This window comes from Onychostruthus taczanowskii, unplaced genomic scaffold, assembly GCF_017590055.1.
Source record: "Onychostruthus taczanowskii isolate IOZ18803 unplaced genomic scaffold, ASM1759005v1 scaffold10, whole genome shotgun sequence".
NCBI classification, from domain to species: Eukaryota; Metazoa; Chordata; class Aves; order Passeriformes; family Passeridae; genus Onychostruthus; species Onychostruthus taczanowskii.
Genome location: NW_024496526.1, coordinates 13,229,593 through 13,257,094, shown reverse-complemented (window position 1 = coordinate 13,257,094; position 27,502 = coordinate 13,229,593). Strand labels below are relative to the sequence as shown.

General features: G+C 35.3%; 1 protein-coding gene across 1 annotated transcript in view; it reads left to right on the top strand.

Moving 5' to 3' along the window:
• The window catches only part of LRP1B (LDL receptor related protein 1B), a 290,821-nt gene that overhangs the window by 112,301 nt on the left and 151,018 nt on the right, over positions 1-27,502 (top strand). The window contains exons 21-29 of the mRNA XM_041406020.1: positions 1,602-1,799; positions 2,482-2,686; positions 4,984-5,148; positions 5,673-5,917; positions 12,454-12,585; positions 13,765-13,992; positions 16,837-17,011; positions 17,325-17,419; positions 21,024-21,173. Coding sequence (XP_041261954.1) covers positions 1,602-1,799; positions 2,482-2,686; positions 4,984-5,148; positions 5,673-5,917; positions 12,454-12,585; positions 13,765-13,992; positions 16,837-17,011; positions 17,325-17,419; positions 21,024-21,173 — 1,593 coding nt within the window. The remainder of the gene's footprint in view (positions 1-1,601; positions 1,800-2,481; positions 2,687-4,983; positions 5,149-5,672; positions 5,918-12,453; positions 12,586-13,764; positions 13,993-16,836; positions 17,012-17,324; positions 17,420-21,023; positions 21,174-27,502) is intronic.

Genomic DNA, 27,502 nt, shown 5'->3' with positions numbered 1-27,502 from the left:
GCACTGTAGGTTATTTATCTTAAATTGTGTTTCCTCTACTTTGAATGAAAAACCAATCTAACACAGCATAGATTTATTAGGTTTCTTTTTCTGCCATTGTGTTGCTAATTGCTGAGAAATGCCAAAAAAAAAAAAAAAAAAAAAAAAAAAAGCTGCTAGTGAGGATTATGACTTGTGTTCTTATGCATTGGAATTGCCAAAAAAACCCCATAGATCAGCAGCCTCCTGCATAACACCTTTCAATTTATCAGAATTTGGAAAGTGCCATTAGAGTGTGTCTCAGTTTAGATAACAGTTTCTTGTGAAACTTGTGATATTATGGCTCCTAATATCAGTGATCCTGGTCTGCACTAAATTATTTAACCACTGCAGAGTTTTGAATAATTTGCTTTGCTGAAAGTCTCTCATTGCTTTAACAGACAGGAGGGTAGTGGGGAAAGTTCAAGGCAGGTTGTGAACCAGTGCTTCAAGAGCAGAAACACAGCTCTGCTGAGGTGCTTGATTAGCCTAAAACATCACAGATGATTTAATATCTGTGTGCAGTGGGCATCAGGAGAAGAGGAGCTGCAGGAGGAAATGTTCAAGTGAATGAGAAGAGATGAACTGGGTATTTTCAGAGCTCTCAGGAGCTTTGAGAAGAAGGAATATTGCCTATTGCCATAAACTGCCATTAATCTTTTACATAAAGAAGTCTAATTGTATGGAAAGCAAACCTCCCAGTATAATCTGTGTTTCACTCTAGGAGAAGGAACTCAGAGTGTTTTGGGGGGAACAACTACTTGCCCACAGAAAAGGCTTGATGGGAAAAAAATATCTTTATCAAAGTGGATATAGTGAGTTGATTCAACAGTTTATAGAATCCAATTTTTTGTCTTCCTTGTTTGTTTTATTAACACAACTCCTTGCTTGAAAACCTTTCCTGATCCTTGTAAGAACTATAATAAAAGAGAAAATCAATTTCATGGCATGGTTGACCAATGCTGATCATGTTTACAGATATTTTTGTGCACTTTGATATCAACTCACTGGCACAAATAATTTAGCATTAATTCATTAACAATGGAAGGAGAAAATCACTGGTAGATGGATTTGTGATGACATGACATCAAATGTTCATTTTCTTGCTTGTTAGTTCCAATGCACTTCAGTTGAGAACACAAGGTACACTGTATATTCAAAAAGTACTTTATGTATTAGTAAATGGTTTCAGCTGATTGGCTTTTGAAACAATGTATGTTTTAATGGTTTCATTTTTCTAACCTTTTGAGAAGCAGATTTTAAATTTGACTTTTTAAAGCTCTAATTATGGGCTTGTAATGCTATAGCTACAAAAGACAGTTCAAGAGTTGAGTCTAATATTCCCAAATTTAATGTCTAATATCTCTAGTTGGGATCAAAGATAATGCTAGAAGGGAGAATTAAGAAGTCCGTTGGACTGAAAAAGTAATTGAAAGACTCCTTATCAAACGTTGAATTGTTTTAATCATTTCTTTCTCCTGATAAAGTATTCTGTTGTGCACCTTCCACTTGTCATTTATATCAATTTGTGGCAATATCTTTTTTTTATTATTCCTTTGAAATGTTTAATCTTCATCTTCCAGATCCATTTGAGGCTTTCATAATTTTTTCTATTCGACACGAGATCAGAAAAATCGATCTTCACAAGCGTGACTACAGCCTCTTAGTTCCTGGTTTAAGAAACACAATAGCCCTGGATTTTCATTTCAGTCAGAGTTTACTGTACTGGACAGACGTGGTGGAGGACAAAATTTACAGAGGGAAGCTCTCTGATACTGGAGGTATGGATTGAATCTTTATTTCCTTAACAGTTAGAGCACCTGCAGTTACAGGGTGTGAGACCTGGTCAGTCGTAACTGAGCTGCCTTTCTCAGAAACAGAATTTATGATGGCATTCTGCCTTTCACAAGGCCTATATCAAGGTTGTACTTCATTTCCAGGCAGAAAAAGACTTTTGTTATCGAACTATCTTTTTGCGGTATGCTCTAAGGGGAAGAAAAGAGCAAATACAAAGAACTGGTGTTTCTTTCTGGTTCAATGAGTGCAATATTGATTTATTTCATTTTTTTTGCAGTTTATCTTCACCTTATTTAAAAAGTAGAAGAATTTATTGGATGTCTGATAAATTAGCTCCCCTCACTAGGTGAAAGATTCTGCTTCAAATTTTTATAGCATCCAGAAAGACTTTTTCTTTGCGCTGGTGACATAATGATGGCCTATAACTCAATATAACTTCATAATATATACAAAAGAGTTTCTACAAAATGTTCTTTGCTGAAGTGTATGTTCCAATGCTTTGATCTAAAAGACAAACCACAAATAATCCAGAAATTACTCCAAGAATATCTGATAAAGTTGTATGTCCATGTTCATTCTACCAGTCTCTACATTAGTTTTTAAGAATCTCTTTTCCTCTTTTTTATTTTTTTTAATGTTCTTTCTTATTTTTCCTTTTTCTTTAAGGTGTTAGTGCCATTGAGGTTGTGGTGCAGCATGGCCTGGCCACTCCTGAAGGTCTGACTGTGGATTGGATAGCAGGAAACATTTACTGGATAGACAGCAATTTGGACCAAATTGAAGTAGCAAAACTCGATGGCACTTTGAGGACAACGTTAATAGCTGGAGCTATGGAGCACCCGAGGGCTATTGCTTTGGATCCCAGATATGGGTAATCATAAATTACAAAAGCATTATTTTTTCTTGTTGCAAATTATCTTAAAAATGTTTAAATGCATTATTTGTTTCATTTCCTTTTTTCTTGTGAGTTATAGTTTCTAATAGTTCTTGAAAGTCTAATCTGAATAATAAAGAATCTATTATTGTGGTTTCTCCTAAATGAAAAGGAGTAAAAAATAGTAAGTCAGGAGATACAGGGATCTTTTTGTTGGCAAATTACTTATCTTGCCATGTTGTTGTTTCATTTCTTTTTTTTCAATGTGGATAATAACTGAAATGTTTGGTCTAACATTTGTGTGTGGTTAATGGACAGATCTAGGTGATTCTTCTCACTTAGAGACCAGTTTTTTTGTATTTTGTTTTGCCTTTTTGTGTTTGTTTTATTTGTTTGGGGATTTTTTTGTTGTTGTTGTTGGTATTTTTTTTTTTGTGTGTGTTTTTCTTTGGTGGGACTATAAAGATACAACTTAGATGTTGCTGGCAGCCTAATGGCTGGGTGAGGTAAATGCCGCCTTTTGTGTTTGGTTTTCATCTCAAAGTGGAGATAATGCTTGCCAGCTCCTGTCAGTATTTTTCCTACCTATTCATTAGGGGTATGCTATCAACCAGAATATTATGTATATTCAATAGTTCCAGCCTCTTCCCAAAATTACTGCTCTTTCAGAGAGGGGAAAAAAACCCCAAACAAACAAAAACATTCAGAAAAACACAACAAAACCTACAAGCCACCAACTACAAATTAAATGTGGCCAAAATAACACAACTGACCTGTTTTCAAAGCCATGATATTTAATTTTGTTTAAGAATTTGCTGTGGTCTGTTATGTGTCTTCACTGAATATTTCTCTCAGAAGCAAAGCTGTGAATAAAAAAATAAGGATTGATAAAGGTTCTAGATTCTGGAATCTAAATTGTGAATTAGAATGTATATGCCTTAATCATTAAGGCTTTTGCCCTCTCAACTGAGCTGTTAGAAAGCTTATTTACAGAATGCATCGCTTATCTATAAAGATCTTTAAAAAGAGGCATCCTGTTGGCAGAAAAATTGGCAGAGAAGTTGCTCAAATTAAATGGTTGGGAGGTAAAAAAAAATCTAATCACCACTCTTCTTGAAACTGAAGACTTAATCTGCCTTTTGAAGAGCCAGAAGCAATTGATGATACATTATGTTAGAAATTGACAAAGAAAAAATCTTTAAACATAGAGAGGAGTAGCTCTTCAATCCTTTCACAAACAAATATGAATAAACACTGGTATTTCAAGGAAAAGGGTTGTGTTAGGAGTGCACAAAGCCTGTATCCCAGTGGAGGCAGAGCTGCACTCCAGCCTGCAGTGAGGCTGAGCAATTGTTCTCACCCATACAGATGTGTGCAAAACAAACATCTGTAGATAAAAACATCCCCTGTGAACCTTCCTGGCTGCCAAGGCTGAAGGTCTTGTAGTGGGAAATACAAAACCTTGTCAGAAGTTTTGTTGCAGTCTGGCTCTTTGCAATTAACTTTTTACAACTAACCACAAGCTTTCCCTATTAAAAGCATAATTTTCCTTTGACAAGTCTGTGCATTGTTGAAAATTCAGTAATCTAAGAACAGTTAGGGTTTCTTTCTTGTCTTCTTGGTGATGCTGCTTCTGTTAATTAACGAGATACTTCTTTGGTTATAACAATGAAAGTTGTCCTTATTAGAAAAACATTAGAGACGGTACAAAACTGAGAGATACAACAATAAAACCTGTCTTTGAAGTTTTCTTAGCAAGTCTAATCTGTATAAATTTCGTTAGTGACATACCAAAATCCAGGGGTCTTCATTAGAACACTCTTAAGAGTAGCTGAAAATCTCTTGTTTAGCCTGTTCCTTGATCCCTGCTACCTCAAATCACCTTTCTTCCCATTCTCCCCTTCTCATCCTTCTGTCTGTGGATTGCTTTCAAAGGCTCTAATTATAATTTCTTTTAATGAGCTGGGTTTCTAATTATAGAGGAAAGACAAGACAAGCTGCTACTGTGTAAATGGACATGGAAAAGGGAATGCTATTAAACCTCTAGGTTTTTTTTGGTTTTTTTAAGTTCTCTATTTTCATTATGGCTCTAAATAATAATGAGATATTACCTCCATGTTACCCTAAGGAATTTATATAGAGACCCAAATTGATCTATGTTTAATCCTTTCATTTGAAGTATGTAAATGGTTCAACCTTTTTTCCAACTGTTGTCTCATAAACCACTTCAGATTTTTTCTTCATGCTTTAATATTTTTTTCTATCCCCCTTTCTTTTCCTTTTCCTCTCAACAGAATTCTTTTTTGGACAGACTGGGATGCAAATTTCCCTCGCATTGAGTCTGCTTCCATGAGTGGAGCAGAGAGGAAAATCATCTACAAGGACATGGACACTGGAGCCTGGCCCAACGGCCTCACTGTGGATCACTTTGAAAAAAGAATAGTGTGGACAGATGCCAGGTGAAGTGCTCACAGCATCCTTATTGTCACTGAGAAGTCCTCGTTCCTCCATGCAGAAATGAGAATTGCATTAAGTGGAATGCAGTTATGGGTATTATGAGTTATGGACATGAAGAGCCCTGGGCAGGCACATGTACAATATGTACATTGATTTAATTTCCCTGCCAGCTGTGGGATCACCCATGGTCCTGGCTCTCTGTGCCTTTCCATGTGTCCTCCTTGACACTCATCTATGCAAGGCCCAAGTTAGTTCATTATTTTTAAAGTTCATCTGAAAGAAAACTGAGTTTTCTGTTGCATTCCTCACAGCATTGAGGTAAATTAAAGCATTATACAAACAAGTATTTAATGTGTCTAGTTAAATGAATAATAAGAACTTTATAAAGTTAATGATTGCATTACAAAAATTCTTTGGTTTTACCACTCTTACAAGTAAGTTTTTTACACATTTTGCCCAATGTCATAATGGTTGTGTGATTTTTATTTTATTTTCACATAATCTTAAATTTGGGGTTGTCTTGTAGATCGGATGCCATTTATTCTGCATTGTATGATGGAACCAGCATGATAGAGATTATACGGGGTCACGAATATCTTTCTCACCCTTTTGCTGTTTCTTTGTATGGGAGTGAAGTTTATTGGACAGATTGGAGGACCAATACCCTCGCCAAAGCCAATAAATGGACTGGCCAAAATGTCAGTGTAATACAAAAAACAAGTGCTCAGCCATTTGATCTCCAGATTTATCATCCGAGTCGCCAGCCACAAGGTGAATATTTATACAATAATGTATTACTGAGGGGGGGGAATAAGTATTCTTTTTACATATAAATATCTGGATTATTAGTAGAATAATTAAATATTCCTCCTCTGAGGGGGGAAATCCATATTCTTTTTATACATCAATATCTGTGTATTATTTTGTCTGGAACTGTTGTATGCAGCACTGGATCAAGTAAAAACCTTACAATTCACGTGGCAGAAGTTTTTATTGGCTACAACTATATATATGTGTGTGTATATATATATATATATATGTATAGGTTAGGATGTACCACGCAAAATAGCAATGCTAAAAAAACCCAGTATTAATTTTTTTGTAAGATATAACAAAAGACAGTGAATATTTTATAGAGAAATACTGGAAAGTGAAAGATACCACTGGAGGATGACCACCAATTAGAATCTTCCATGTTCTCTGGATAAATTTCAACTTTCCTGGCAAGAAGTTGATGTTAAGACTATTTCAGAATTTATCTCATAAGTACTTGGGGATTTTTTCTACTTTTTTAATAATGAGAAATTATATTTTGTTTTTTTTTTTCCTCATCCAGGTTTGTAGTTCTCTGTAAGGAACTTAGACTTTTATGTTAGTAGGTTATGAGCAATCTTGATTTGGAAACTTCAAATCCTGACAATTTTGGAAAGTGTAAATATATTGGAACCCAGTTCTGCATAAGTTATATATAGAAAACCATGGTTAAAGCTCTAATGTAAATGAGTACCAGCAAGGAAAATTCCACTGCATACTAGAAGGCAAAGGATTTGAGCAATGTCCTCACATGGAATAAAGGAAAAGCAATGAATACCACTCATTGTTGGGGAGTGTGTCCAAGTGTGGTGACAACTGTGACCTCTCAATATATGACACAAATTGTCAGGATTCATTTTTCTCATGCTTTTATTTAAAAATAATAAAGAATGTATATTGAAGATTAATGTTGCAGGTTTTCAGTGGATGTCAAGTCTCTTGGACTTCATCACTGAAATAAGGCATTTATTTCCCTTATTCTTCAGAATTTACTTTTTGGAGCAGGGTTCTTAAAAGCTGTCTGACTTCTGCTGAAGATAATATGTGTGCTCAGACAGTTAAAATAAGAGTGGAGTAAATATGCATCTCTGCACACACCTTTCAAATGTGGATGATTTTTTTTCCCTTGGGTGTTTTTTTTTTTTGTTTTTTTGGTTTTTTTTGGGGTTTTGTTTTTGTTTTTTTTTTTTTTTGGTGGGGTTTTTTTGTTTTTTTTTTGTTTTTTTTTTTTTTGGTTTTTTGGGTTTTTTTTTGTTTTTCTTTCAGGTTTTTGAGTGTTTTTGTTTGTTTGAGGGCTTTTGGCAATTTTCTTTTCATTTCTTTAATTTGGCAATTTTTCTTTTAATTTGATCGCTCTTAACTTTGGGATTTGAGGAACAGTGTTCCATATTTGATGTTTCTCTAGTGGCAGGAGAGTTGCCATTTGCCTTTTTTTGCTCTCAGAAAAAGAACAACTCCTTTCTGTTTGGACTGGGGCCAGACAGCATCTTCAGAGGGATTCTGTAGCCTAGGGAGACATCAGGCAGTATTCCACAGTCACAGATATCTTGGCCCCCAGGCAATAAAAGCTGTAGAAAAGTCTTCAGTTGTTTTTTTCCCAAAATCAAGAAGTTCAAGGATCAAGTTGTGTAATTGCAGCTTTTATTTTATGATGTAGAAAGCACTGGATTCTGATTTACATTTGGCATTCTGGGTTTGCTCTAAATTACTGTCTTGCAGCAGGAACATTTATTTATTTATTTATTTTTACTTCAAATCTGCAGTACCTTTTTATTTGAGCTGAAGAAATGATGATACTGCCTGATTGCTTGTTAAATTTTCCTTTCAATTTGTAGCTATTTTGCAATAAATGAACAAGACAGTGTGCACGTTAGAATCCTAAAATAAAATTAGTAGATTTACACTGCAAATTGTCAGTGTGAGTAGAGCACTGCAGGATGAACATTTTGCATTTTCATCTCCATCTGGGTCACCTACGTGGGCGAAAGCTTATTAGCTTTTAATATATATATCAAGGAAGTTATTTTGATTGAAATGAAGTAGAGCAGAGCTAAATAAACTCTCCTAGCCTAAAGCCATTTCATTTGTGTCAATCTAGGACAGATGCTAATTGAAGGTAGCAAAGTTAAAGTGAGATATTTATATGGATGATAAGTTCAGCTCTCAGCAAACCACAGGGACTGGGGAAGCTTCTCCCCTAATGCAGAATAATCAGGAATGTGGGCTTGAGCCCCACTTGTCTTCCCAGAACCAAAACTGTGTGTCAGGAGTGCTGCTAAGATGGCAAACGCAGGGTTTCTAGGAAGGTTTTAATTTTTTTTTTTCAACCATCATTGTCTTTTAAAAATCCACCTGCTGTAAAGAACAAGGTCTATTTTATTCACAAGAAGTTGTAGCAGTGCACTACTGAGGATGGTGATAAGAGGGGTAAATATAGAGCATTGGAAGGATCACAGCTTGAAAACGCAATTCTGTGCATTTCTCACACTTCTCCTTTATTATTTTTTCCATTTCTCCAAGGTACTAATTTGAATTAAAATTAAAAACCAAACATGGCTATGGCATTATTTTTCTTTCTGCAGATTAAATTTTTATTTAGAAATCAGGACAAACAGTACAATAAGAAGTATAGCATATTGGTGCCACTGGGCTCTTTTGTAATTAATAAAATGAAGAACATTTAACTTCATAGCACTATCTTATTACAATAGTCTATTGAGGCCCAGACTGCCAGCTGTTTAAAATAATAAACCTTACAGAAATGTAGCTGAAAATGGGGAGAACTAAAAAAATTTATTACTTTGAGATCATATCTCAACCTTGTATATGCTCTTTTTACTTCAAAATGAGCAGAAAGTTTGGTATCTGTATTATAAATAATGCAAAAAATGTATATTACTATTTTACTTATATTTTTATATATATAATAACATGTTTTTTCTAAGCTTTATCAAGAATTGTGCTTTGTTCTATGAGTATTCCTGTTCATTCAGTTTCATGGTGAATGTGTAAATTTTTCTACTGACTAATTTTTGAAATGAACGATTAAAAACTGAAACAGAGTGATTAGATGAAATAAATATTTGCTTTAGAACTTAAACATCTGATCAATCCTAACCTGCAAATTTCAAAGATTGCTGTTAAAATAACCAGATGTAATCAGGCAGTACAAAGATTTAACTTGGCTGAGTACTTTGGCCTTAGGAAAAGCAATTCTATTGGAGGTATTGACAGTGAGCAGAGGATTTGATCTCTAACTGGTTTTAAATAGGAGTGGGAATCAATTGCCAGCAATCTGAAAGCACCTTTTGATGTGACTGTAGTGCAGACATTTGAAGGTTTAGGCAGAATTCAAACATTTGTGCACTGTTAAAGTGTAAGATCAAACTTTGTCTTGCTAAAATCAGGTGCCATGAAGGGACAAGCTCAGTATGAAGTTAATGCAGGGCATAAGTTAGCCATAGGAAATGCATATTGAGAGGCTGTCAGAGTAAGTTTTCATTTGTCAGCTGGTGATGGAATGTTTGAGGGGGCTGTTTATAAGGGTCTCTGGTCAAGAAAAATACGTATTTTGTTTAAATAAAGTTTTAGAGAGCAGTCAAGAAGCAATGTGACAACACTGACGTGTACACCTGTGCACAGCACTGTGAGACAAAGAGATTGACAAGCAATCAGCACTGGAAATCAATCAAATCATGAAAAAGGCTGTCCAGTCAGGGAAAATGCCAGTTCTGTGGCTTGCTGTGATCAAAAGGAAAATAGATTGGTGGAAATGATTAGGAAAGGAATAAAGCAGCAGAGGGAGTGAACTGTGATGCTGTATAAATCCATATCATTCCCACAGCTGGAATACTGTATACAGATCATATACAGCACATCAAGAAAGCCTGACAGGCTGATCGAGAGGATGGGACAGGTTTTGCTCTGGGGACAGGTTGGCTGATGCTGCTGGAAATACCATTTATAGACAGGCTTCTGTATGGTGGCAGTTTGTGAAATCATAAATGGCACAGGAAAGGTGAGTAACAAATTCTTATGAGGTTATTCACAATAGAAATAGAAGCGTTAGAATGAGCACAAGAAAATAAAAAAGCCAAATTTTTGAGAGTTAGAGCAATAACAGTGTGCCCTCAGGAGAATTAGTTTTTATTAGGAAATAAAGAGTAGGCTTAGCTGTTATTCCGTGAATATGGAAGGAACCCATAAATATGTGTTGCTAGAAGTAATGTTTAGATGATGGTACTTTGCTCCTAGAGTTGTTCACTCATGTGGAAACAAACACATCTGCTTTATAACACTTCTTTTCCCACCAACTTTGTGTTCTGTGCAATATAGAGGGAGCTGTGATGTGAACAGGACACAAATTGCACTGACTCCTCTTGCTGGATGCTTGGAGCACACTTGAACTATAACACTCTCTTTAAAATAATCATTAACCAACATGTCTTTTATTTTTTTCTTCTGTCTGTTCTTCTTTTTAAATTTCGTTCTATAATACACTGCTTGCATGGAAAGACAATACAGGGATTAATTATTCTTAGGCTCAAAGTAAATCCTTGTCACAGACGGTTGTATGCATACACAGAGGTTGAAATTCCGCAGAAATTACCACTCTGTATTGGCAAATAAATGAAAGAAAATGCATCTCTGCAAAAAAACAGAACTAGATTTTTACAGTCTTGTAGCACCTGTGGAAAAAATGCCAAAAAGTTGGAGGAGGTTGAATCTCTAGCTGCTTTCCTGTGATCTCTTACAACGTAAATGATTCTGTGATCTCCTTCACAATATTTTCAAAACTCTAAGTTGTGTTGTGTTCCTGATGTGCATTTCATAGGGATAGATGACTTGTCTTTACTAATAGTGTATTCATAATTGGGAAGGCTCCCTGTGCCTTGTTAACTTCAGTATCTTTTCTTCAACTTCACATTTCTTTTTTTTTTGTCTACCACATGAAATGGTGAACTTCTTGCAAGAGATCACCGAGATTTTCTCTGTGTTCCTATTGATAAAAGTGATGTTAAATAAATATTCTTAATTTTTAGTTCATGGGAAAGGCTGAGTGGCCTCCTGTGCTGACAGTGCTTAAAGGGGCAAATGGGATGATTTTAAAGAAAATAGTAAAAGCCTGTTTTGTGAGTGTGGGTTTTTGTTTGTTTTATTGTTTTGGTTTTGTTTGGGTTTTTTTGTTTTTGTTTTTTAATAGAATCATGACTACAATTGCAATTAACCTTTTTCAAGATTTTGAAAGTTTCTTTCTTCCCACAGTACTAGTTAGACAAGTATGTAGTTAAAGAATGCAGGAACTGCTGGATAAATTTAAGGAAGCATGCACTAGTAGAAAAAAGAATGGTTCAATGAGGCAAGCTTTGTCCTTAAATTGTAGTGCTTGAGTTTGAGCTAAATTTATTTGTTAAGGAAATTCATACATTATATTGCTGTGGTTATCTAATTACTTGTACTCCAGCCTAGCACAACGTTAGAGGAATATATTCTACACTAATTGGTTTTGTCAATTATAAGTTTGTTTTTGAGTCAGTCAATCCCACTTCCCTTTTTCATCATTGTTAATTTTCAAAGGTTTTTTTTGTTGGTTTGTTTTTTTGTTGTTGGGTTTTTTTTTTTTTTTTTGGTTTTTTTTTTTTTTTTTTTTTTACAAAAGGAAGAATCAACATTACTTTCTGTTTATGCCTGAAATGTCTCTTCAGCAGTGCTCTGGAGCTTTGGGGTTTATAACAAGGAATGAAGACGATAAGAACAATTTCCAGGTTTTGTAAGACTAAGGGGGTCCTCTCTGGTCAGCTTTCCCCCTGCTCCTTAAAGCAATTTTAGCACATCTTATTCAATCAGTGAGCTATAGGAAGCAACTTGTGAAAACCTACACTTAGGAGAGGTTTTTTTTGAGAAAAGCAGAAATGCTTTGCTGCGGTTTTGTTGTTTTTTTGGGTTTTTTCCCCTTTCAGATTCTCTTTCTGTTTTAGATTTCCAACTAATATTCTAGTAGGGAAATCAAATTAAGAAGAAAATTGAATTTGCCATAGTTCATCTCATAATCTAAGCTTTGACTATTGCTTTCACAAAATTAAATCTGTTTTTCTGGTCCACATCATATGGACATTTTTTTAATCCCACATGTCTCGATTAGGCGTGTATGATTTAAATCTTACGAAAAGGCTGCAAAATTAATATCTCCCTGGGAAAATTATATCCAGTTGCTTCCTAAAGTTGCAATTATAAACTGTGGCTGTATTAACAAAAGAAAAATTACATATCTATATAGATAGATATATCTAAAGGTATTGCTAGGGGGTGGATATATATTTTATTTATATATATATAAATTATATATATATATATATATATAGTGCACAAGTCAGTTAATCACGTAGTCTGGGTTTGTCTTCAGAGAGAATTTTTGCCTTCTCCCAGCTGTTTGACAAACCTTGATTTTTAACAAGTGTTTTTACATGTTGTGTGTTTCAATGATTCTGTTTTAGCTCCCAACCCATGTGCTGCCAACGAGGGCAGGGGTCCCTGCTCTCACATGTGTCTGATCAATCACAACAGAAGTGCTGCCTGTGCCTGTCCACACCTGATGAAACTCTCTTCAGACAAAAAAACATGTTATGGTAAGTTTTCCTCCCACAGCCTGGCAATCGCATTGATTTTAGAATCAATGGACAAATAAATGTTAAAAATAAAATCTGTACAGTGCTTTTTAATGGTGTGTTTTAAAGAGAAGCTGCTTTTTGAGAATCGATGACTTATTCTAATAGTTGAGGTCTGTGGTGCTTTGATATTTGCTGCCACAGCTGTTCCTTTGTGTTGCTGGTGAGTGTGATGTGTTCATAAAATTTATCTCTGCAAAACAGAAAGCTTTATACTGAAACGTGCATCCTCCCAACATTCTGAGTCAGGTAAGCTGAATAACAAAAAGATGCTTAATACCTTAAATCTCTACCTGCTCTGGAGTTGTCTTGGTTTCATTTTCAAGGATTAAAAAACAAAGAGTAAATATTAGAAGAGCATCCTTTCAGGGGAGTTTTAATTTAAAAAAATGCAATACACACTTTTAAGCTCTAAAAGCCCTTGAAATGTCAAATAATTGTGTGTATTTTCTATAAAACCTTGTACTGAATTGTCCTTTTTACTGTTGATTAATAACATTCAAGAAATAGAAAAGAAAATAATATTTTGGCATGTCAGGGATATTGCAGTAAAAGTTAGTCTCACTGTTCATTTGCAAGCACTTGCTCCAATCATTCAGAGTTTTGAGATTAAAAAGAGAGCTCTGCTTTGCCTTTAATTTGTCATTCTTTTTCACTAGTGGAGGTGCAGATTAAAACAACCAATTTGCCCTTTTTGTTCCCGCTGTTTGCTCTTCACACACACACACTTGCAGTTTGCAAAACTTCCCTTTCACAGTGAATCTGAAACCCGAGATACCAAATGCTAATATCTCTTATGATGTGCAGGTGAAACAGGATTTGTTTGAGTGGGCTAAAGAGGGTGAAATGTTTAAAATAACATTTTCAACGTTTTTTTCTTTCACCATTCATAAGATTGATTGATTTAAAGGTGTGGCAATAATGTCCAATATATAGAATTCTTATATTTTTTCCTGTGATTTTTATGCTCTGTAACATTATTTCTCAAGTGTCACTAGACTGCAGGTTTTCTGGAGATGTTTAACCACAAATATAAATGTCATCTACACATTTGTAAAGTGCTCTCAAATGAATGACTTCCATTTCTGTTAGAGATGTTGTGAAGAGGATGAGGAATGACATTTTCCCTTTTTCTAACAGAAAGAAAGAAGTTTCTTCTTTATGCAAGGCGTTCAGAAATAAGAGGGGTGGACATAGAGAACCCATATTTCAACTTCATCACAGCCTTCACTGTTCCTGACATTGATGATGTGACAGTCATAGATTTTGATGCAGCTGAGGAGCGTTTATACTGGACTGATGTGAAGACACAGACCATCAAACGTGCCTTCATCAATGGGACTGGTTTAGAAACCATCATTTCAAGAGGTAAACAGCACAGCATTAAGTAAAAATAATTCCTTCTAGTGAAATGAGCATGCTAAAATAGGAACATGAAGATTGTTGATATGTGAAACTTACCCTGGTATTGGATAATTGATCTAAACAATAAGCAAGCAGAATTTTCTTTAGGATACTAGTTCACTTTATTGATTGATAATTCAATTTTATGTAAACAAATCGGGATGTAATTTTGCATTGATTTTGTGCAAGATTGAAATGTGTAGTAAAACAAAGGATATTAATGTCTTGAAGGTAGAAAGAATAAAGATAAAAAGCAGAAGAAGCCCAGTATCCTGACACAGCTTTGCACTGGAATGTCCTTTGGTTACCTATGTTGACCTAGCAATGCAATTGGCTCTGTCAGCGTTATTTTCTCTTTCCAGTCCATGTAAATCTCTCAGCTTTGGGGCCATGGTGAAACCACAACATGGCAGCCTGGTAATTTTGGTGATACTGGTGTAATGTGGTTTTTTTCTGTACAGAATATGTACATAAGCACAGAAACTTAATAAATAAAAAGTCTATATCTGATTGCTTCAACACTGTTTCAGTAGCCCTGGTACTGAAGTGAAAACTATTTTTTGTCCTTGGTAACATTTGGTTTTTGTTTCCAACCCTGTCAGTCCTCTCCTGGCAGCACTCGTTGTTCTACTTTGTAATGTACCTACCTGCTTGAAAATAAGAGAAACTGACTATGTGAAAGCAAATTTTGCTAACTCTGGTTCCCCAACAGTTAAATGAATATTTGGTGGGGAAGAAGAGAAAAGAAATAGCTCAGTTGTGTAAGATCAGACCTTCTCTTGGAGAGAAGACTTGGAGAACAAATAAATCATATAGTTGATTATCTGGGGACTTCAGAAAAAAGATAGTTCAAGCTCTGCCCCTTGTGAAGAGCTTGATAGTTCAAGCTCTGCCCCTTTAGAAGAAATTACTTCTGTGTAAGCACGTTCTGGGAAATGTTTGGACAAATATGGCAATTTCCCCATTTTGTAGACTGTGAATTAATTTATTTTGTATGGCTACTTTTTCTTTTCCCCTGCTATTTCAGAGACAGCTTTATTAACGATCAGATATGTTTTTCAGTCCCAGTAATGAGAGCAAGGCTTAGGCTGCCTCTTAGGGATTTTTATGTCAGGTATTCAGGTGCTCAACAGAGGGACTTGTTGCTTGCTTTTTTTCAAAAAGTAGTAGAATAAAAAAAGTTTTTTATTATAGAAAAACCACTGAACTTGTCATGGAACTTAATGAAACCAAAAGAAATATACTGTTCTTTCATGTTCCTTTTATTATGGTAGCTTCTGTGGTAGAGGTTTTTGTGGTTTGGTTTGTTTTGCTTTGATTTTTTTTTTTTGGTTTTAGTTCCAGATGTAACTTTTTTATCATAAGTTTGAGAAAATTACAATGTTCTGGCACATTAAAACATTGTAAAGACTACTTATTATGTGTAAACGATCTTATTTGCTTACAGTTGTGTTTTTATACTTCTTATAAGAATATAAGAAGCTTTGTGAGCACATCCTGGTGGGAGTCTCTTTGGGTGAAGTCTTATGCCAGTGTCACAAAGATGCCAAGTCATGCTTAGATCTTTTTCAGAGTATGAAAATCTTATTTACTAGTTCCTACAAACAAAAAAAAAAAATCCAGAAGGGCAGGGGAGCAATTTAAAATGGGTTAAGGACTGTGTGTTTGGTGTCCTTGGCTGCATTCTGTGATGCTGGCAAACTTCCTAATGCCCAATCACTGCTCAGCCTTATGGACCTGCAAAGCAGTCCTCAGCCACTTCCATGTCAGTTTGTCAAGGGCAATAATCCTGTCAGGGCAAATTACCATGTTGAGTTGACAGGAGATGTGTATAAATGATCAACTATAATGAATCATTCAATCACCCTTGCCCTGTTCCCTTCTCCACAAAGATGCCAACCACTATTAACTCAGGGCAGAGGGGTGTGTTGGTACCTAGAGATGGGGCAGTGACTTTACACCCAGTATTTCAGGCAGATTTTAACACAGATTGACATTTATTTAAATACCTTGCTAAGGAAGACCATCAAGTTACCAAATCACTCATATCATATTCCTGTTTTGCTGCCTCAGGTAATAATGGTGCTGTGACCCTCAGCCCCCCACAGCTGCTCCTTCATGGGAAAGAGAATCAGAAGGGTAAAAGTGAGAAAAGTCTTGTCTATCTTATAAAAAACAAATTAATACAAAAAGTAAAAGCTATGAACAGCAAGAAAACAAAATAAAGACGTCATTCCCTGCTTCCCATTGGCTGACAGATGTTTTGCCATATTGAAGAAGGCAGGGGAGTAACTTGAAGTCTTCAAAGCCTTCAAAAGTAAAACCAGTGAACTTCTCCAGTGTCACAAGTACTTATGAGCTACAGAACTATGCTATAGACCAGTGGTTTTAATCCAGATCCTCTGCACTGAGCCCTGGTAGAGGTGAAGAAGAAAGGAGGCTTTTAAATTTCAGCATAGCATTGGTTTAGAATGCCACTGAGCAATAAATGCCTTCTGAAGTAGAGGTATACAATGCAGAAGTTCAGCGTTTCTGATTAATTTTTTTGGGACAATAGGTTTCATGCTGTGAATGTCCAGTGTGATTTTCATGTTCTTATTGTTAGTGTAGCAGGCCTAGGAAGAAACATAAAGATTATTAATTCTTGGCAACTAGTTAATAAATCCATCTGAATAGAATATTGCACGGGGTTGTTAACAAATCATAAAATAAATGAATCTTTTTTTTTTTTTTTTTTTTTTTTTTTCATCCCTAACACTGACAATAATCCAGAAAGAAAATCAAATAAACTGCTTTCCCTTTTTTCAGATATTCAGAGTATCAGAGGTCTTGCAGTGGATTGGATATCCCGTAATTTATATTGGATTAGCTCAGAATTTGACGAAACCCAAATTAACGTGGCACATTTGGATGGTTCCTTGAAAACCTCAATCATCCATGGAATTGACAAACCCCAATGTCTTGCAGTTCACCCAGTAAAAGGGTAAGGTATCCATGGTTGTGATAAACAAACTGCAGTAAACCTCATCAGAAGGTGGCTCTTCATTTGTATTTTAGGTTTGGCCATTCTGCTTTCCTTCAAACTTAAAAGAATGAATTTTAAAATTTTACTGAAAATATCTTGACTGAATACTTCCTTTAGAAAGATGCTGATTAAATCATGTAACTATTATTTTATTTATTATTTATTAGTTGTGCACTTTGTCTGGTAAACTGATGAATGTTTCCACTACTGACTCACTGGAAACACTATGTGCATAAAGCAATATTGTAAATATGTAAATTCTTCTCTTCAGGAAGCTGTACTGGACGGATGGCAACACAATCAACATGGCAAACATGGATGGCAGCAACAGCAAAATACTCTTTCAGAATCAAAAAGATCCTGTTGGTAAATACCTTTTTTCCTGTTTCTTTTTTAACCGAGAGTGATTTGTTATGGACATTATCTTGAACTCCTGTTTAAATGTACAATGATATTTTTTATCTACAGTGATAAGAACAGACATAAAGATATGAACAACACTTGTGTTACTGTTGTGTTTCACAATTTAAGATGTTTTTGGCCCTTTGTAACTGAAATCCACTGTAGATTTAGTGGAGAATTATTGACTTCTAGGACTACAGTAGACTGAAGGAGACCCCATCTGTATTTATAAATTTTTGTATCATGGGTACAAAAATGTGGAGGTCAGAGTTTTAATAAGTTGTGGATATTTGTGAGAGGATGCTTTGACTGCAAATGTGGATCCTTCCTGGCCAGAATCTCAGCTGCATAATCAAAATATAAACTGGCCCTTAACTTTTCACACCGAGAAAAAAGTTGAAGCATCCATTTCATATCATGACTTAGCCTGTTTTGTTATTTGGGGATTCACATAGTTGATGATAAATTGTGGCATTAAAAAAAGAAAAAAAGCTCTTTCCATGTATATTTTTTGGTTTTGTTTAAGTCTCTCTTGGTAGATAATTTCATTTTTAGAGAGTTAAAGTGGTTATGACAGTTGTTGCTGCCTTATTAGTGGCCCACCAGTAAAGTGATTTTAAAACATTTATTTTTTTTTACAACTGAATGCATTAAGCAAGAAGAACTGAAAGTGATTTAAAGAATTCAATAAATTTGACATAAGAGCAACATGACATACATTTTACAGCCTAAATTCAATGAATTTTGTAGAAATTACTTGATAACTGTTTTACTGTTGATAAGATTATCTGTCTATTCACTTGAAGAGACAATTACCTTTTTATCTGGAGAGAAAAGAGTGGTAAACCAACTAATTTTAAGGTGAAGAAAAAGCACTTATAACATTAGAGCAAGATTAAGGACAGTGTGGGCAATACTTTGCACTGAGTATTCTGTGATCAGAGGTCACAAGGTCCTAAATTGCAGTGCTTAGGGTTGCCAATATCAAACTCTGAATTAAAATATAGGCAAAATGCCAATTTCAATGGTTTAAATGTTTTTGGTTTGTTTTGGTGTTTTTTGTGGTTTGTTTTTTGGGTTTTTTTTTTGTTCTTGTTGTTTGGTTGGTTTTTTTTACCATTAGCTTAAGACGGTCCCATGCTAAGAACAACTAAACTCTTCTAAAGATTTAGGAAGTAGCAGTCTTAAAACCTTAATTTAATATTTCATTTGTGCTTTAAGAAAACGGTCTTTTCCCTTAACTGAAGCTCTAGTTCATGCAGTGCTAATTTTGAGTGTTTGGGGAGTTTTCAGTAGATTTCTGAAAAAGACAAATATCTGTTTTATTAGAGTTGGATATCCTGGTAATTGTTTAGTTTTCTTGATGTAAAATTTCAGAACTTAAAAAATGAGGGAGTTTTCCAGTCTGTGACCTGAATTATGCTGATGGATTTATTTTTCCTATTTGAGCTCCATCAAAACAAGGAGACAATTTTTCAATTACAGTATTTTATATTATTACCAAGAGTATTTTTAGTTTGGAAATTTTGGGAACTGATACTCTGAGAATGACAGATAGTATAATTTATTTTTATCTTAACTAGTACAAACTAGTTATGTTTTCCTGGTCCATTCTGCAGTTCTAAAAGTCACCAGTGCTAACACACATATTTGTTGATAAAAGAACTGGTTGTTGGAGTGCCAACAATCTGAATTCTTAGGAATTCAGAATTCATGCTTAATTTTATACTTTGTTGGGCAAATCATTTGCTCATTTGAATTCTCTGAGACCAATGTTTTCCAGTCCTTATGTTCAGATTCACTTTAGCAGGTTTAAGCCAGTCACACTTGAATTCATCATGAATAGCTGTGATGGTTATGGCCAATAAACACTTGTTTTCATTAGTAAAGCAGGACAATTCCTGAAAAAAATCTGATTAAATATGCTCTGGCTACATTAGAAATAATGTGTTTTTGCAAATGTTGGTAATAGCTGGAAAGTATTTGTGGGAGAATAATGTGCTAGAATTGTGTAGAAGGAGACAGGAATGTTTTTCATGTCAGTTGGTGCTGTGTAGGTGGAATGCCTCCTTGAAGAAGCACCAGTTGGATATCTGAAGTATGAAAGCAGACAGGACAGGGCTGTACTTGCTGCTCAGCTGGTATTGGCAGCGCCTCACAAACAGATCCCATCCAGGGGCAGTCTGTGGGCAGCTGCTCACGGGCAAGACCTGTGGCAGATCCCAAAAGCTGCACATCTCGGAGCAGGGGAACCTTCCTGCTTTTGTTTTCCCTGTTAATCCACATTGATATTCCCTGTGCTGGGAATTCCCTGTGCTGTGCCCGTGTCCAGGATCCCTGGTGCTCTGTGCTCGGAGGGAAGCTGGTTGTGCAAACGCGAGGATGTGAACCGCGAGATGAGTCCCTCCTGAAGGCACTGCTCCAGATCCTCCCCCCAGTGTGTGGTTTCCTTCTGGGTGAAACACTTCCAGAGAGGTGGAAGGAAATATCAGTTCCTGCAAAGGGACTGGGAAGGTGTTTTTTAGGAGCTCAGAAAGCAGACACCTTTCGGCCTGCCTAGTCAAATGTGCATGGAGAAATAGTGACATGATGGGAGCTGTAAGGGCTGCAGCTCATGGCACTGCTCTCTCCTGTCAGGGTTTCCAAAACAGCTTTCCCCATGATGGAAGAGACTACAGTACAATATCCAGAGCTTGACCCATGCAGTGAAAGACACTATTTTTTGGCAGCTTGCTGCTGGATACTTAGCATGAGTTCTGGGAAAGCTGGAGCACCGAAGCAAATTGTTATGGCGGGTATTGTTGCCATGCCAAGAATATTTCACTGTGGAAAATCTCCTGCTACCACTTGAACATTTTTAAAGGATTACAGAAGTCTGAAATACATTATCTCCTTGTTCTTTACTCTTACTTTCAGAAAACTCTATACTTTATTCATTTAGTAGCTTATTTTGCGAGTATCTTTATGTTGACAGTTCTCTTGCTTCAAGCTCCAAAGAACTGATTATGAGGTCAGTTCACTATGAATCAAAATGAAAAGTAATACTATAAATTTATCAGGAGTTTGGATTAGATTTTGGTATTTCATCATCCTAAGCAGGGAGAGAACTGACTTTTTATAGTTCTGAATCACAAAAAGTACCTTGTTTACCACGTCTCTGTGTATTCATAATTTTAAAATATAAATGATGGCTTCTGGTTTGCATTTACAAGTTGTTAATAACCTTGCTTAGGACCTCAGCTTATTCAAGTAATTCTTCATTGCCAGATAATGCTCTTTCATCAGTCTGTCACTGGTTTTGATAACTGATGAAAGAAATAAAAGGCACTAATCTTTCCAAAAGCCTGTTTCTTTCATTGGAAATTCGTGGGGTTTTTTGTTTTGTTTTGTTTTGTTTTTTTTGTGTGTGTGTAAGTAGATGAGTGAATAGATAACGTAGTTGTGTGTATATATATTATATTATATATACATTATATTCCTTAAATGAGCTTTCATCATGAAAACAGCTTAACAAGAAATGTATATCATGCATTAAAGCCACAGTTAAAGTTGTATGCATTAATTACAGGTTTATCAATAGATTATGGGGAGAACAAGCTTTACTGGATCAGTTCAGGAAATGGAACCATAAGCAGATGCAATTTGGATGGTGGTAATCTTGAAATAATTGAATCAATGAAAGAAGACTTAACAAAAGCCACAGCTTTAACCATTATGGGTAAGTCCAATGATAATATATTTTTTAATTATTCAAAGCTAATTAATAATGAAATATAAGAAGCTTAGGGATGTTATTGTTGGTTTTATGTAAATAATACATACAGTACATTCACAAGTCAAACTGTGTTGTCCATAAAAAGTTCTTTATGTTCAGTTGAACAGTTTGCAATCTCTATTACAAGGATATTTCTAATTGTAGACTTGCATATATATGTATAGAGAGAGAGAGAGAGTGAGAGGAATGGAGGTAACAGATTGGTGGCTTGTATTTACTATAGTCACGTGTAAAGAATTTTGAAAGGGGAAGGAGCTTTTACACTGTTTATTACACAGAATTATCCGTGATCTGTTTCCTCTGCTCAATTCCTCCTACTTAGTTCACAATATTCTTAGTTTGTTGGATTGCCTGGCACTTTGGGAAGACTTCTTTGGGTTAAAATTGATGATTGAGGATTTGGATTTTCAGATGTCTGCTCATCTTACGTGTATTAAATTGATTGAAAGAAAAATATTCTATTTGTTACAGTTTGTAAATATGAAATTTTTAGAATGTTCAAAAACATCTATCAGAAAAATAAAAAGAATGGTAGCATAAGGAAAAATTCTTAAAAAAAATCAGTGAATTGCTGATCACTGAATCTTATAAAAATATTGCTTCAAATGGACTTTTTCTCACATGCACCTTCAGCTCTTGGTCGTTGTTGTAGCTTGGACAGAGTGTAGTAAGAAATTCCAGGTGGATTCAGAATTTACATTTATGCTTCAGAGCTTTCCATATTTCCTGCAGATTACCGACCTCTATTCTGACTCACTTAAAAATAATTTTTATTTATCTTGGTTATTGAAAAAAATTAAAGTTCAATTGATAAACAGACTTTTGTTGGGATGAGTGGGTTATCAGCTGCCAGTCTTTTTATGAAATATTTCTATATTTCTTATTAATTTTTATAATTATTATAATTTTAATATTTCTTATATTTTTATATTTTATTATTAGTTACATTTTCTTCTTATTTGTAATGTTTCCTTATTTTTTACATTTCTTATTATGAAATAGTTTATTTCATTAATTAATTAAATAATAATTATTTACATATAGATGGCATGCAAGTGAAAATTAAATAAGATTTAATGATTTTTATGCATATGGTGTAAATTGTATCATATTTAAAGTGGTAATTACTAAATTGGATTTCTTATACACCCATTTGGCCAGTACTGAACAGTAAATGCTGATAGTATCTGTTGGAGATTTTATGCTTTCATATATGCATTCATAACCATGAACAGGTTTGGTGTCAGAAGGAATCATGAATGTTAATTTGGACAAATTGTTTTTCATTGATTGGATTGTGACTGAAAGTAGACTGAATAAATGACCCTTGCTCTGGGCAGCTGTTGGAAGTCATTACCAGGAGGTGTAAAGCGTTTTTTGTTTGCTCATGCTGTCACTGAGCTGGTGGTGGTGTCAGGTCCTCCTCACCTGCCATTCACAGAAGCTACAACAGTGATGATCCCTGTGGGACAGGGAATAAAGAGTTTATAGCTGCCATGTAAAGAAAAGTGCATGAAAATAATTGAATTTTTGCACATCTGGAGATGGAAGAATATCTGCCCTGTAAGTTTTATCACATGTACCTCTACTATTCATAGTTTGGGATACTTGTTTTTTTATGGGTGATGTCAATTCTTTCTCCTCAAAAATGGTGAATGAAACTTACAAAACTTGGGGCTTTCTGTTTGTTTTGCTTTGGGATTTTAGGATCATAGTTGTGCTAAACTGCATCTTGACGTTGCAGTGGGATTCCCCATAAAAATCTGCTGCAGAAAAAGTACAAGCACATACAGTTTTATCAGCAGGATTGTATGCGCTGATTGAAAAACATGAAAAGTTCCTGCATTCATTTCTCCTGTAAGGTTCCATATTGTGGAACACACTGTGGTAATATAAATGCCACTTATTTTCCTAAAGAGTGTGTAGATATGCATCAGCTTCTTACAAGGAGGCTTTTGTGCATGTAAAGTGGGTCAAAACAGAAAATCCAGTGCCATGTGAAGCAAGATAAGAGAACTCTAATTGATAAATGGTCATAACTAATAATATATAAGTAAAGAAGAATGACTAATTTGTTCCAATGAAAGATTTAATGTGATAGTGTAGGAAAATTTACTACCCCTGCTGATCTGCTTGTCTACAAGTTTAATCAGAGGTTTAAGCAGGTGAATCACAGTAATTGCAATGTTTATTGCATCGTTTTTGCTCCTATTACTAAATTTTCTTGACTGCTTGTATCTAAAAACACAGTAAACACAATAAAGCATGAAAGAAGAATTTCTCCTCTGTGAATATACTGAGATTTTTTTTTTACCATTTGAATTCATCAGTGACTGAAGAGAGAGATGATACCAGTTCCCAAACACTTTTTTGTAGGATTTAATTTCTGCTCAGTGCTGGAGAGTTCTGTAGTCTTCAGTTTTCTTTTGCATTATTTTGTCTTTTGCATTTAGTGTTTTCCCAGCTAAAAGCAGTGTTTTGGACAGTTAATTTTCTTTGTTGGTATATTTTACTATATGATCTTGTCATATTGTTGGGTTATGTTTCCATTGAGCAGAAAAAGGAGATGGAGTTTGGTATTTTGAGACTCCCTCTGTACAGTTGTGTCACCAGGTCACAGAGTTGTCACTTGTTGATCACCAGGACCTTTACTGGACTGAGGAGCTGAAACAAGGACACAGTGGAGGGCACTTCAGTGGATTGAGGGGATGGTAATGTGGTCTGAGGTAGCCCTGGCTGCCATGCACCCATTCCCTGCCAAGGCTAGGTGCTCTGAAGGAGGAAGGATCTTCAGAAAAACTGAATTTCTAATAAACTTACTACACCAGTGATGCCTCTTCAAGCACCTCAGCTGTTAATTTTGAAAATTTCTTTAGCTGTTTGGGAAGCATCTTCCCCAGCCATCAGTCTCCTTGTCTCAGAGACACCCAAAAAGAATCTCACAGCCTGTGTCAAGAGCTAATGCCTTCCATCCCATGTCTGGACAGAATTTTGTACAGAAAACTCACAGCTCTGATGGTTCCCAGTGGCTTTTGCTGTCTTACACTTCATGTTCCAGAAGATTTCTCAGAGCTATAAAAATGGTGATGACTGGGAGAGACTTGGCCCAACCAAGACTTGTTCAGTTTGCCTTGGAAATTTGTGTGCTGTTCTTATAGCTCGAGTTTCCTGATCTTTGATTCTGTTAGTTTCAGTATTGCAAAAGTGAAGCAGTTAGACACTCCATGGTTGTGTTCCTTGATTTGAACTCTATAGACACTGCCAGTGAAGTCAGTAAAGTTTTTGGTTTGCTTTGTAATATAATTTATGGAGTGGTTCAGAGTTTCACCAACAATGAGGATCTCCTTTAGCACGACCCCTCAATCTCCACATTGTTTTTATTGCTTCCAATTCCTCTCTTTTAGCATTGCAGTTTACCTGTTGGAAACCATTTGGAGGTTGCCACTTCTGTTTCAGATGTTTGCTGTTGTTTAGTCCTTTCCAGGTTCTGTTTAACATTTTCCTACTGTTGCATTCTTTAGTGGAAGCTTATAGAAGGTAATGATAAGACATAAAAAATAATGTTAGCAAACAAGTTGTGCCAAGGTAACTGTCAGGTTTATCCTTGAGGGGAATGGAAACAATATATAATTCACATCTTTCTGTATTTTGGGTCTTTCATTTATTGGTTTTCTACTCAGCAGTGTCAGTCATCTTTGTTTTTCAATATGCTGAGCAAAATTCCTAGTCTTTTGGTGCCTGCTTTTGCTAAACCTTTTTGAATGTGTATATCAAGTGGAATATTATTTTCATCCCCATTTTTTCATGGGATGAAAATAATATTCCATTTCATATGTACGAAATGGCTATTTTTTCCATGTCTTTAAGCATACAAGAAAAAAAAGCTTGCTGTTGCCATTCTGTATTACAAAAAAGTTGCTGTAAAGCTCTGAAGTCATACATGCTTTTCTACTCTTACCACTTTTTATTCAAATCCATATTCACTCTGTGAGATGTCAGTGTGTGCAACATCAGCCATTTTTAATTCATCTATCAGTCAAAACCACATGAATGTTTTGTCTAGTACCTCCCACTGGTTATTGTCTTTCATTTGGTCATAGCAATTTTCTTCTTTACTATGTAAACTTGACATTTTTTTGTCTTCAAAGACCTCTGCTGGTTTTTTTAGTCATTTAGAAGCTTATCTGATTCACAGCACCCTGTGCCCTACATAATTTTCAACACCTGCTGCTGGCACAATTTATAAGTTGGTATCAAATAGATCCCCTGTTCTGATATTCAGCATGTTCCATGTGAAAGAATCTCTGAATGTCTTATACAGTACAGCAAAATTCTTTTCAACAATAATAAAATACTTTCTATATTTGTCTTTGAGTTTAATCTACCATTCAATATCTGATTTTAGCCATTTTCCTGGTAGCCAGTGTTTTGAGTGAGATCAAATGATAGAGATGTATTTGGAATTCTGCATAAAGTCTCATTTCCTGCCTCCCAGGTTACTTAGTGAAAATGGTCCCTTGACTGTTGTTGAAACTGGTTAGAAATTTTCCTTTGATGTGAGAGCTGTATTTCTGTGTTGGTGAGCAGAGTCATTATTTCACACAATCTGAGTTGCAGAGGAGCTCGCAGCAATATCTGACGTGTTTCCAACTGGTGTGTTGTTTCTTGAATGACAAATGACTCTCCATAAGAAACTAGAAAAGTATTGATAAATTACTGTAAGTCTGTAGCTGAGAAGAAAGGGATGCTGAAGGCTTCTATCAGCCGTTTTGGTGGAGGCTTTTGGTTGGATTTTGTATTAGGTCCTCACAGAAATACAATTTACACAAAACTACAACATTCAGCTCAGTCTGTACAAAATAGGAATATAATGAGGATATAATTTGTTGTGCATTTGGTCTTTTTTTAGTATATGGAAGAGTAACTCTAAGTAGTGAATGATTTTATGTGTTAGTGCTATTTCTGTTGAAGTTCATATTAAAAAAAATCAATCAGCAATACAACAAAATCAAATATACGTAATAGGTTTTCAATGGGCATGCAGATATTAGGAGAACATTTTTTAAACAAAAAGTGTATATAAATATAGCCATCAAGTTGTATTATCAAGCCATCAAAACAGAAAGTAACAATTATAGTATTTCATTTTAGACAGAAAATGTAGGTTAATAGTACCAAAATATATTCATGCTCCCGTTTACTTTCATTGTGCATTAGATGATATATTGGTTATTTGATTTTTGTTTCATCCTAAATAAAGTTTCAAAACTAACACCATAATGCTTTCCTAGTAGCTCAGATGGAGGGAGCTGTGACTTTGCTGGATCTGTTTGCAAAGTGAAAGGGGCTGCTCAGATCAGGGGACTTCAAACACACACACCTTAATTTTCCAAGTCATCAGTCTTCTAATTACCGTAACACCATTCATTACGTTAGCATTAATATATGAAATATATCTAGGCAATTTGCCCAGTTCTAAGTGCAGTACATAGTTGTCTTCCATAAATACTCAAACCACCATTAATGAAAACTAATGGCCCATCAAAATTTGCATTCGGAGTGCTACTTGAAGTCTCCAAAGGACTGTCCACAAAGCTAGGGTAGCAATTTTTTGGCATCTGAAGTTGCTGTTTCCCAATATGTTGCTGCACTTAATGCTAATTACTCACCAGAATGGATAAATACAACAATTTTAATATATATTATAACCCAGTTTCAGCACCAAGATTGTAATTAGTGATCAAGCAACATTCTTGTTAGCATAATCAAGCAAATAAATCACTTTTGTTTGATGCTTAAAGGTCCAAAGCAGCATTTTTTTTCTTCCCTTGTGTGTGAAAGCAAGTTGTCCTTACGCTGAAGTGGGCTTTTTGTAAAATCATCTACTATATTTTAAAATTAATATGGAAATAATTAGTTGATCCTGAATACTAGACATCATAGATGAGTTGTCTACTGACAGAATATCAATAATGCAGAGAGAAATAGTCCAAATTTAACTTAGAATTATGGTCAAAAATACACGTGCAATTGTTTTGTTTTGGTTTTCTTCATTGATTTGAGACTGCAGTGGTGTTTGTTGGTCACCTAGCAGTTTCTGAAGAATTGAAGCATTTATTTCTTCGGTTTTAGGGCATAACTGGCAAGTTTTTGGTAGTCATAAGAGGTTTGACCTCAAAGTGTCTGTACTTCAGAATTTGTGTGTTGTTTTGTTCTGGCATGTTGGTTTGGTTTTTTTTAGATTGATGGGGTTTTTTGATTTTATTATATTT